The sequence below is a fragment of the Corvus brachyrhynchos genome, unplaced genomic scaffold (assembly GCF_000691975.1).
Source record: "Corvus brachyrhynchos isolate BGI_N302 unplaced genomic scaffold, ASM69197v1 scaffold167, whole genome shotgun sequence".
NCBI classification, from domain to species: domain Eukaryota; kingdom Metazoa; phylum Chordata; class Aves; order Passeriformes; family Corvidae; genus Corvus; species Corvus brachyrhynchos.
Window position 1 is genome coordinate 2,692,129 of NW_008239547.1, and position 12,551 is coordinate 2,704,679.

At 39.0% G+C, this 12,551-nt stretch overlaps 1 protein-coding gene across 1 annotated transcript in view; it reads left to right on the top strand.

Moving 5' to 3' along the window:
* Nucleotides 1–12,551, top strand: part of GPR158 (G protein-coupled receptor 158) — a 193,376-nt gene that overhangs the window by 81,129 nt on the left and 99,696 nt on the right. Inside the window, exons 3-4 of the mRNA XM_017741540.1 lie at nucleotides 3,270–3,372; nucleotides 10,458–10,675. Of these exons, the coding sequence (XP_017597029.1) occupies nucleotides 3,270–3,372; nucleotides 10,458–10,675 (321 nt within the window). The remainder of the gene's footprint in view (nucleotides 1–3,269; nucleotides 3,373–10,457; nucleotides 10,676–12,551) is intronic.

The following is a 12,551-nucleotide window of genomic DNA, read 5'->3' on the forward strand; positions in this document are numbered from 1 at the left end:
AATAAATGCACTTTGTGAATTCTACAGACATCTATTACTCTCTCTTTAGCAAACATGATGATAAAGTTGATCTTAATTGTAACCAAGCCATCTATAAGAACTAATGACTGGAAGTTAAAGCGATACCAATTCCATTTAGGAGTGTGATGTCCTGAAGGCCATATGGGTGAAGGATCATTCAATAGCCACCTGCATCTTTCACTGTTTGCCTCAACACTGGCTGCTGGCACATAGGAGGTGTGATACAAGCCTAAATGGAGCTACCTAAGGTAGCTGCTTTCATGAATTGAATAAAGTATGGTTTTAAAAAAGCTGATGACTACTGATGAGGCAAAAATACTCAGGAATATGGTGGGTTTATTCCCAGAGCTTTGCTTTCACATTTATAATGAAATTTGAAACCAGGTCAGTTTTATGCTTGCCTCTTTTTTGCTTATGTGGAAGCAGATATTTTTCACGCATCTGCTTTTATTCAATGCTAAATTCTATATGGATCAAATCTTAGGTAATTTAGCAGCAGATTAATATTTTACTGGCTGTGTCTACACAGCGTGTTTTGCATCACTGAGTTCCTGTGCTCCTGAGGGTCTGAAGCCCATGGCCAGTTCTGTGGGCTGAGCTAGTACAGCTTTGCAGGGCTTGGGCTCATAGTCTGCCACTGGGGCCACTGGAAACAGGTGCCACTTGTCAGGGCAAGGACAAAAGCTGCTTACTTGTGCCTGCTATGTATTGTGTAGATTCACCTACAGATTCACCTACAGGAAAAGCCTTTATCTGTAAATAAACATTACAAACAAATCTGGACTGCGTTTGCTAAACTCCTTTTGTATAGCAGAAAACAGTTTGTTTATTACCCTTTTCACCATAATATTTACCACCATTGCTTAATAAAACATTATCCGTTAAATCTTTTGTAAAAAGAATGAAATTTTTTCTTTCCTGAGAAAGTATTTTTCCCATTTTTGGCCTCATGGTATTTAGTGTTTTTTCCTGCCTAGATGCTGCAATTTCTTTAAAAAACTGAGGCTGTAAATAGTTCTGTTTGCATGCAATGTTGAGCACAGTGGAATTTCAGAGTTTGAAATTGCATCTAAAGGGATCTAGGCTTCTTTCTCTCCTTCTCTGCATCCCACCTTTCAACATGATATTCTGATCTCTATTACACTTTTGCCTGGGATTATGTGGACTGCAAGAAACAATTTGACTGATGGTTTTTAAGCTGTATTACAGCTGCCAACATCTGGAAACAAGGATAATGTCCTAGACCAATGAAAGATAACAGCATTTGAAGTATTTTGTCCATTTTCAAGTTCTAGACTGCTCAGTGACAATAAAAGTTACAGGCGTTTATTTGGTGTGAATATTGGATGTTTGTGAAAGGATCATTGGTAAAGCATTTGTTTTAATGCAGAACAGATTCATGAACCTTCAGCATATTTGATATGAACAATTCTATGACTCTATGGATTTGTTCAGTGGCAAAGGATTATGAATGCATTTCTAGGGGTGCTGCAGTGTTCACACAAAACAGTAGGAGCTGCTTCTTCCTTTCCTTCAAAAAAAAAAATGCTGTCTCTACAGCAGCATGTATCTTCATCTTACAGAGCAAGAAGCCAGAAAGGTGATGAGAATTTTTCTCTGAAAAAGTCTTTTTACTACTTTAACTACCTTTTTGTGCTTGGTTAAAGAGGTTTGGCTGTCATTGGACTTGCACATACACTCATCCCACTTCAATTTCTCCCGTCCCCCACCCTGTCAACAGTCACATTTCTGCAGGGTGAAGATAAAGTGTGAAAAAAAAAAATAGGTTTGGGCCTTCTCTTTCCTTTTTTTTTTTTCTTTCATGTCTGTACAAAGGCTGAATGAATTTTCAGTGTTCTTGCATACCGGTTTCATACTTACTAGTTGTTTTCCAATAGTGCCTGCAGGCCTGCACTGCCTGCACTGCCTGCACTGCCATCAGATTGGCAAAGAGTGCAAGAAGAGATGATGCTATCTGGGGAACTGAGGCAAAGAAAAGCAAAGTGTCTCTCCTAACATCAGGCAGAATTATGTCAAAAAGCTGAAATTTGAGATAATACGAGACTCTTAACTTTTTTTTCCTGAGTTTTTCTCAAGTGTCTACAGTGCAGACTGTCCTCTCTTGGTGTACATTTGATTTTTTTTGTACTCAGGTATTTTTTGCTGAACTCTGTCCTCTGCATCTTCCTCCCAGTCACAGGCAGTTAGATATTGAAGCATATCCTAGAGTCACAGACAGTCACAAACAAGTAAAAAATATGGAGGTGAGAGGACAGAGGCTGTTTTAGTTAAGTCATTCAGTTGGTCACTGAGGAGCTGCTAGTGTCTAGTTCATATTCATGGTACACCTACACTATAGGTACACCTGTACTCATGGGAAAGGCAGCTAGTATAGTAGTCTACTTTCATCTGATGAAGTGAAATAAACGGTACTGGGAATCATCATTTTACAAGTGTTTCTACCTTTATGTTGCTGGACTGTTTCTTCCCTCTGTACTAGGCAAAGTCTATTTGATGTACAGAAATGGTCTGACAGTAGATGTTCTGTCATGGTAATAAATTTGCTGTGGCTGACCTGATGTCAAAACTAAGCAAGCGTGAAGCTGAGTTTAAACAAAACTTGTTTCACACATTGCTACCTTGAAAAATTACCAGAGATTTTAAAAGTATGGGGCTCCTCTTGGTGTAGGTTTTCTCTCTTTCACCCAGGTCAGATTTATGTCTGCAGCCGTTTTCTGTAACCAGTTGTTGTCTTTCTCTTAGCTGGACTATCTCCACTTTGCTGTGGCTGCAGGGGCACTGGCATGTGCTGCCAGCAGGAGGTTGGGGCTTGGCTGCAGGTGTTCATGGTCTTCCTCATGTAGTGTGAGCTCCAGCTGTCTGAAACCCACCTGCTGGGCTGGGAAAAAGTGCTGGAAACCCCTCAGGAAAAACCACAACTGTCTGATGTCCTGTCTAGATCAAATGTGCAAGAGTCAAATTTGTCACTTGGTCAGTTTATCAGTGGGACAGGCTTGATTATAGCTGTCTTTGCTCTTTGTTGGAGATGAACAACAAGGCAAAAAACCTGGAGTGATATATGACTATGGGAAAAGCTGCTGAGAAACTACTGTCAGTCTGGAAGGAGTGCCTATTTGTTCTTAGAAGTCTGCGCAGAGCATCTTGTAATGTTTTTATGCTTGAATGTACTTCTGAGTATCCAGTTGTATGATTATCTGCATGACTTTTTTTTTTTTCCTTTCTCACAGTGCATGCCAATTAAAGGCCTTGGATTTGTGCTTGGAGCCTACAAATGTATTTGCAAGGCTGGATTCTATCATCCCAACATCTTCTCAGTGAACAGCTTTCAGAGTAAGTGCCTTTGCTTGAGTTAAAAAAAAAAAAAAAGAGAGCTAGCATTAATAATGCAGGGCTGCTTTTTATCCTCATCAGGGTTATACAGTAAAATCCCAGTGGTTTGCAACTCTCGGATTATATAATCACTTAAGGAGTTCTAGCCCTTTGGTTTGTCATTCACGATACTCTTGAGAATCCTGTAAAACATACCCACTTGAAGAATATTTGATTTGTAAATAAATTAAAAAACATGAAAAGAAGTCTTGCTAAGGGGAAATAGAGATTTCTGGCATCTGTGCTCATGCACAAGTATTCTGAAAATTAATCTACTCATTTTCTGTTTAGCCAGAGGAAATGAGAATGCCCTAGCCTCTGGCTTTGTGCGGGCTTTAATTGTTTTCATTTTACTTCATTTGCAAAGGAGAATTCAAAGGAGCATCCGAACTCTATTATGTACTGATGAGGTAATAGAGGTGGTTCAAGCCTGGGAGTCTGTTGGGCTGGATGTATGGATGACATACATCCTGCACATGCCCAGGACACACATCGTATGGCTCTTAGACTGAGTTGCCCACAACAGGAGAAACAGAACTTGGCTGATGCTCAGCAGGGAAGACAGACAAACTGCATGCCCAAAGCTGGTGTCTGTTACTGTCATCCTATGACCAAGTCTCTGTACGGATTTTGTGCTGAAATTGTTACAGCTGTACTGGTAGAGCTCATGCTGCAGTCACAGGTGCAAAGCTACTGCTTGAAAGTGTAACAGGGTATCCTTCTCTGCCTCCTACTTTCAGGTTCATATCATGCCCAGCTTCTTTGCACCATCTTTTCACCAGAGGTTCATGTCATCAGCTCTCACTGTGAGATCAGTTTGTGTGAGATATCCAGGGAATGGCAACGAGTAACTTTCACAGAGCCTGGTCCAGGACTGTGTGCATTATCTCCTGCCTTGTGTGCAAATAGCTGTTTCTGTTCCCCTAGAGAAATACCTCTAGTACTAATCAACACTTAATGTGTGCATATATATAAGTAAAAAAATACATAAATATATATATAGGGTATATAATGTTTTCTGTATATATTTGTAGAATAAATAGCACAGTTTGTTCAACAGTTTATCTGCTGACTGTTTTCCCTTTTCATATTGTAAAGTGTTGCAGAAGGCAACCTTGTGAGAGTGCTGTTTCTCTGGGCTGTGTGAACCTTTTGCTAGAGTAAGGAAGATGTTTGGTTCTTCCTGAAGTGCAGTGACTTCTGGTGGAATTAGGATTTAATTCCTTGAGAGAGCATATAAAGAAAAACTTTGATTTTTGTCATACCAAATGCTCTAGAACACATGCAGAAATGTGGCTAGAGATCATAACAACAGTGATCATTAGGGATGAGATTAATTTTATTTCATATCAGTTGTGCAAAATATATATGCTTGGTATGTGTTAGTCACCTAGGTTTCAACTGCAGTCAGCATGAAGAGCATGACTCCTCTGGAGGGTGATTTGTCTTTAGGTGGAAAAAGTAATACCTCCATTTTTTTTCTCCATTTGCTGTAGAATGAAGAGTCCATATAGTTACCTTAAAATGGCTATTTAGCGCCTGATAAAGTGAAATATGTCTCAAGAAAGTTCGTATATGCTGATATTGTAGAATGTGGGAGGCCAGTTTGATTTGAGCCTTTGTTGCTGTGAGGTAACTTGAGTTTTGGAACAGTAATGAAGAACTTTTTAAATTCATCCAGATGAAGCTCCATCTGCCAAGTTCTATAGATGATTTCAAAAAGTGAACAGTGAGACTGGAAATGACTAAAGTAATGAGGAAAGTCTGTGATTCAAAGGAAACTTGGCCCTGTCACACAGCTGCATTCTGTAAAAAGAAAAGAGGAAAAAACTAACGTGGCTAAAATGGCTGTAGTATGTATCTGGTGGTTCAAAATTATGTTAACATAGGAACTCTAAACACGAATTCTGCAAGCAGTTTTGACAGAAGCTGTCTGACCTGAAGATCTCTTTGTGGAGCTAGGTTGGTGAAATCTGATGATAAAAGAGATGAAACTGAATAGGAATGTTAATCATTTAGAAAATATCCCTAGTGGGAAAAAATAAGGAGGCAGCAAAGATTTGCAGGTCTCAAGATATAAGAAAGAAGATAGATAGGAAAAAATGACCAGTTTTGTACTCCACTCGATTGAAAAATTGGATTGTATTGTGTCTTGACATGGGAGCATTTCTCAATGATACTGGGATTCTGCACTGCAGCAAAACATGGTTAACTACAGTTGCACATTGTGTCCGAAGTGTCCAGCTTTTGAGTGGGGGAAAGGTTCTGCTTTAGGCCCAGATAAATGCTTTGGTTTGAGTCTGAAAGATAGCTGTATGATATGGCTTTGCACAGACATTGAATACTCTACAGAGTTTACTGGAAGACTCTTTGGGAACCTGCAACGTGACATAAATAGTGTCTTGTGTAGGAAAGATTCTGCAAATCAGTTGCTTTTCTATCTTAAAGCAGCATGGTGTTGCTGTTCCCAGAGAGGCTGCATGTGTTGCAGGTTCCCAAAGACTGTGGGACAGGAGCACAGCTGGAATTCAGGCTGTTCTCTTACTGAAAAAGAAGCCAGGCAGGATGGCATTTCCCTCCCAAGTTCTTCAGAACTGATGGTGCCAAAATATGTAAAACCTTTCTATTTTTTCTACATGTGTTAATGAGGACCTTGGGTACTAGAAGGGCACAAAGTTGTTACCATACTTCCAGGGTGTGTTTTGAGGTTGGAAATTGATTTTAGAAAAAACCACATTTCATGTGCACAGGTTGTATTAACCTGTAAGTGCTTGAGTACATGATTGTGCACTTTCTCCTAATGGCTTATTTTTAGGTAGCACTATTAGCGTAGGTAAAATAGACTAACTGATGACTACTTATATTTTAACATTCCTGTAACACCCTTCTCCAAAGCACTTCTGTTCTCTGCCTCCTGGGGTAATCAGGTTTGCACTGGAAAATCCTTAGCAGAACAATGGTGCTTTGTTCAACCTTGAAGTTTGCTCTTTAGCAATGCATCATCTATATATTGCAGAAATTCTCAGCTCTTGCTGTTTGGATGTGAAACCTGCTCTGCTTGCACCAGCAGTGGCTCTTTTGTCTGAGTATGGGACTTTGCCGTCTCTAACATTGCTATGATTACGTAAAAATTTCCAAGAGGGGTTTCCAGTTCAACAGGAATTCCTATTTTTTACACCTGCCCTTTGGCTTTGCTTCTTCAACAGAACTCACATGTGCAGATCTTTGCACATAGGAAGGTTGTCACTGACTTCAGTGATCCCTTTCTGGGGTGAGGCTTATGACCATGGCTGATGACCAGGTTTTGGTGCCAAGAGGTCCAGGTATATTCTCACTAAGTTACTGCAACATTGCTGATGTGACTGGAGTGTTCCTAATTTACTCAATTATAGAACAAGAGCAGAATCAGTCTTTTGTTCTGCTCAGTGCTCAGCATGCACTGTGCTCTCTGTGTTCCTGTGCTGAGTTCTGACTGGAGTGCAGGATGATTTGGTTAGGGACAAAGCAATCCCTGCCCTGGCTCTCAGCAGTCTGTGGTGCCATTCTTACTTTGCAGGAAGATCTCAGCTGGCAATGTCGCAGCTGCTGAGGCATCCCTTGCGTGGCAAAGTGTCCTTAGGAGAACCACAGCTGATGAAGAGTTGCCCTCAGGAGAACATTTCAAAAACAGATGGGCCAATCACACAGAAAAATAAGGCTGGGATAGAAGAGAGAAGAGCTAAGAAAAAAATATGGTAGACTGGAAATAGATGAAACATTTAAGCTTTTTTTATTTTATTATACTTCATGTTAGTTTGTGTCTCTATTCCTACATTCCACCTACTTTGCTTTGCTCTTTTCTCCTTCTTTTTTATCCTTTTTATTTTTTGGTTTGCTGCATTTTTTTCTGTTCTTCTTTCCTTTAGAATGGTATTTTTTTACACCTTCCTCATTTTCAGTTTTAACTCCTGCAGCACAGTGTTTGCTTCCATCTCATTTGTGACAGTGCTAAAACTGCTGCTGCCTTACACAGAGCAGAAATGACTTCTTGTCCATCTACCTTATCAGTGTCTAGAATCTTTTGTCATCTTTTGAGGTGGAAAAACTGTTTTTATTCACTGCAAGAGATGTGTAATCCCAAAGAACTGCTGAGATAGGAGAAGGCACAATGAAACATCTAGCAGTGCTGTTAGAGGCACTCCAGGCTTGGCTTGGACTGTCTGTGTTTTGAATTGATGGTACATTGGCTTTGGTGAGAGGACAGGACCAGACAAAAAGGGCAGAAATGTTCAACTATGCATTGAGCAGCTGTGCCCTGAGACATGTAGTCAGGGCAAGGGTGTGGGCGGACAAGATCCCTGTCAGTGGTATATACAATGAACAGTTCTTTCCCAAGAATTTATTTTAGAGGGTCTGAAAAAAATACTTTCTTTTTGTCAAGGAAAAAAAAAAAGAAAAAGGAAAAAAAAAAAGGGAATTTTTAATTGTTCCTTATCACATTGTAGAAAATCTCAAATAGATAATTTTTTTTTGATCATTCTTTTATTTGGTATAAGGAGGAATCACACAGAAACACAGAATCCAGTAGGTTGGAAAAGACCTCTGAGATCATTGAGTCCACCCTATGACCAAACACTGCCATGGAATAGACCATGGCAACGAGTGCCATGTCCAGTCTTTCCTTAAACTCCTCCAGGGACGGTCACTCCACCACCTCCCCGGGCAGCCTCTACTCGTGATGCCAGACACATCTAAACAAAAGCTTGCTGTTGTGTTATGAAGTCATATCCATGGGATATTTACTTCAACATGCAACTGTTTATTGGCTGTTAGCCCTGTAGTATGTGATGAGCATCCACATGAAGAAACTCCCACATATGATTCAGATAAGAAGCTGCTTGATGAAATGGAATATAATGTATTTGCAATGACTTTCAAGGTTGAACATTTCAGAAATAAAGTGATTGCATCAAGTTCAGGATCATGAAAAATTAATCCAGCCATATTCATATAATATTTGTGACAAGTAGTCTCATAACTGTGGGTTTTAAACTATTTTTTTCAGTGTGTAAGTTTTTATACTGCAAATAATTTATTTAGTTGACACAATAAAAATATATTAATGAATGGCTCATGGGGCTCAGAAATGTGAGGTTTAAAAGAGATGGGCCAATTGAAGGGCAACTATAGAAGAGATAAAGGAACAGATACATGGTGAAAAATCAGGTTGACATGAGCTTAAATGTTGAGGAAATGAAGTGGAAAACTTGGACAGTAGGGAATGCACTCTTGGTTTGGATATGGAGATGGAAGGCTATGACTTCTGTCTCTGACAGAGGACAGTATGAGTCTGTTGCTCTAGCTGTAATTAAGAAAGCAGGGATTTAATGTTAGATTTGGAGAAGGTGGTTTCTGTTAAAGCTCTTGGAATGATAAAGGGCTGAGGTCCATGGGTGTGTGCTCTGAAGAGGAATTCCAGTCCCAGGGTATCTTCAAGCTTAATGTTCCTTAGAGGTTCTCCATCTGCTTGGTATGCCCAAGCATCATTATTTTCCAAGATTTCCATTCCTGTCTCACACAGTCTGGGTCAAAAAAGCGCAAGATCTTTTCTTGCTCACTCCTTGTATCTAAAAATCTGACTTCTAACATTAGTCAGCACTATGGTATATTCAGGTTTCCAACATCTTTGTTTAAGAAAAGCTCCAAGGAGGAATTAATGATTTTCATGAGAAACACCATCCTGTTCTCTGCTCACTATGGGATGTAGAAGTGAGGCATCCTACACTGAAGACAAGGAGCATGGGGCTGCTGGAACAACAAGCCAGATAAACAGACCTGAGTATGTGTCCATTTCCCAGGCTTTTCCTGGCAGCAGATGTATGCTCATGTGCATTTGGGCATAGATTTGAGAAAGCAAGAGGTAATTTCCTGTATAGATAACCTTCCCTTCAATTGTTTCAAACTAAAAGTCTGAAGAGAGTTGAATAAGGCTATGTGCATGTGCAGCATAGGTGGAATAGGCTGTCTCTTGAAGGACTCAACAATGCATGATTTACTACTTTCACTGACAGAGAAGGAGAGTTTTGATCAAAGAAATTGAAGAAATTCTCTAGAATTGTGAAAAGTGAGAGCAGTTATCACACATTTTAACACACCGTTGATTTGGCTTTAGCCACATTCTCTTGTTTCTGTGAGTTCCTAAGGTTGTCTTGCCTATAATAAACATTTTCAACAAATCCTTTTTTTCCTTTTATTTAACAATATTCTTTTTTTTTTTGCCCCCTTTCTCTTTTACCTTTTAACTCTATTCATGGCCTGTAGGGCAAGCAGCCTTAGAGGGGTTTATGGGCCAGTGTCATGGATCAGAAGAATTAGGAATCCTGTGTGCACTGTTGATGGGTTCACTTTGATGGATGAGATGTCAGTTCAAGAGTCATTGATTTTCCTAGACAAAATATTAACTTTCCAATAGGTTTTCTTCCTGGTGTCCTTGTGTGAACAATGGAAAATTATACTTAGTCTGAGTGCACTGGTTTTGCTTTGGGGATAGAGTAGTGCAATCATGCAACAGCCTGTTGAACAAATGTTAATTAAGAGGGGTTTTATCTAATTTGAAGCTCATTAATTCACTAGATAGCATGTTTATAAAACTGAGGGACAATCTGAAATAGGATCAGAGTTTGTACTATGAACATTAGGTTGTTAATGGGTCTGCCCTTCATGTGTCTGTGTAAAATCCTTTCCTTATTCCCAAATATTTAATGTAATTTTTTCCCCATTCAAAATCCTTCTTTGTAGAATTTCCCGTGCAGATTTAGCCCACTTTAAATATAACAGGAAAACATTTGATGTTTAATGTTAAAGTTCACATTCCCTCATGTCTAGATGGGTCTGTGTTTTCTGAATGTTATAAAGGATGGTTCAGTGAGAAAAGCAGCACTGGCCAAGCTATCTTGTAACCTAAAGAGAGAGAAGGGGAGGGAGAGGAAGCCCAGCAGAGGACTGGTGCTGAACTCCCCATCCTGTACAACTGAAGGTGTCTCCCCTTGCTCTTCTGATACTTTCAGGAAAGGATGCAGAGAATCGCTTTTCTGGTGGTGAATTGTCGGAGGAAGTCTACACCTGCCTACCCTGCAGAGAAGGATGTTCTTTCTGCACAGATGATACTCCCTGCTATGCACAAGAGGACAAGTATTTACGGCTGGCTATCATCTCCTTCCAAACGCTCTGTATGCTGCTGGATTTCATAAGCATGCTGGTGGTCTACCACTTCCGCAAGGCAAAGGTAAACCCGCGTGTTTTACTTTGATGTTCCTGCTCACTGTGTGGTACACAATCATTTATCTCAGATGTATAACTTCCCATTTGGAGAGTCAGTTTCTCAGGCTAGGAGCTCAGCACAAGGGGAGGATGGGATTTCCAAAACAGGAATGTTTTCCTAAATTGTTGATATAGTTTTAGAGGAAAAAAAAAAAAAAAAGCTGAGTAATTTGTCTCTTCCAATGAAATATGCTTACATTTATAGATGTTCAGCAAAATCAAGGAAACTATTATGTTCAAAGTAATTTTGGAAAATCAGACCGATAATGCACGTATCTAGGGGGACATGGGGATTTTAGAAACTGGGGATCTTGAAGGTCTCTATTTTGCCACTATTGGAAATGATGTTTGGTTTCAATCTATTTGAGAGACTAACTGGAAAATAATTACGGCAAAGAGAATTTTTTCTGAATAATTCTAGTTCCTAGAGAGTTTAAATGTGATTCTATGGTTAAAGATTATTATTTTTTTCGCTAAAGCATGAGTATATTAAGGAATGTCTGTAAATTGCTGATGCAGCATTTATATACTAAGCTAACAACTTTCACCTCACTGAAAATCTGGTAACATCTCTTGGAATCTCACTGTTGCCTCAGTAAAAGCAGAGTATTCTCTGAAACTTCAAATTTACTGAAAAGAAATTAACTGAAGCTGGCATATATTCACTACCTACATTTGGGAGACGTAGGTGTGCACACAGTATGCTACATTATTGAAATTAATAGCTTCATCCACATTCTATAACCAGATAAGTATTTCCATTTTGGTTTTTGGAACACTTGATCCGCCAGTCTTCCTGATCCTGCAGTGTTTTTGTTACAGATGCATGGCTCATTTTGAAAGACTTTAATATCCTGCCAGGAAATCACAGAACGAGCAATAACATTCCTTTTTTTTCTTCTTCTGTTTCTGACAGTGTCTTTGTATTTAATGATGTTGCCTTAAATGAGTCAAATTACAGACTTAATTGTATTCATAAAGTTTTTTGTTATGAAAAGTTTATTGTAGGCATCTGTTTAGTTGCTTGACATTAACTTAGCGGAAGAACTTTATTCTGATTTTGTGAGGTTTTAATATGGTAATGTTACTCACTTTTAGTGTCATAGACAACATAATGACAGAAGCATTTCTTGTGAGTGAAAACTATTTCTAGACCTGCAAGGTGATATGCAGCTATTGCAAGCTGGACAGCTTCTTTTTTACACACTGAAATATTGGTTGTTTTATAGGAAATTTTTATGTTTTCTCACAAATAGGTTGAGATCAGACACATGTAAAACTGTGTACACTCTTGCACTTGTACATTTGCATAAGTTCTGATATAGATATCTGCTACAGTAAAAAGATATATCTTTATCAGACATAACACAAAAATCTTGTGTTTCGCAAAACCTGCTAGTCATGAAAAGCACATTTTTACGTTTGTGATGATTAGTCATTTCTCCAAAGTAGTCTGTGAGTAAACAAACACATGGAATCTGAATCTTTCATACCAAAGCAATACTAAGGAGGCATATACACATCTTTCATTGTTTCTGAAGTGCTTTTCAGTCATAAAGAAAAAGTTTGGTATTTTTTCCATATTCCCTCTTACCATTAGAAATCATGACATATGAATGAGTGAGAACCAGACATAGAACAAAGCATTCTTTTTCCTAGAAAGAAAAATGATGCCTTTGAGACATTGCAGTTCATTCAGTTGACCAGAGATGGATTCAGTTACAATTTTGGTACCTTATAAGAAAGTTGACTTTCCTCTAAATGTGTACCTCACAAGGAAAAGGGAAGGAAACATGAGACAAAAAAAATAATATGGTGATTAACAAACCTTTCCATTTTGA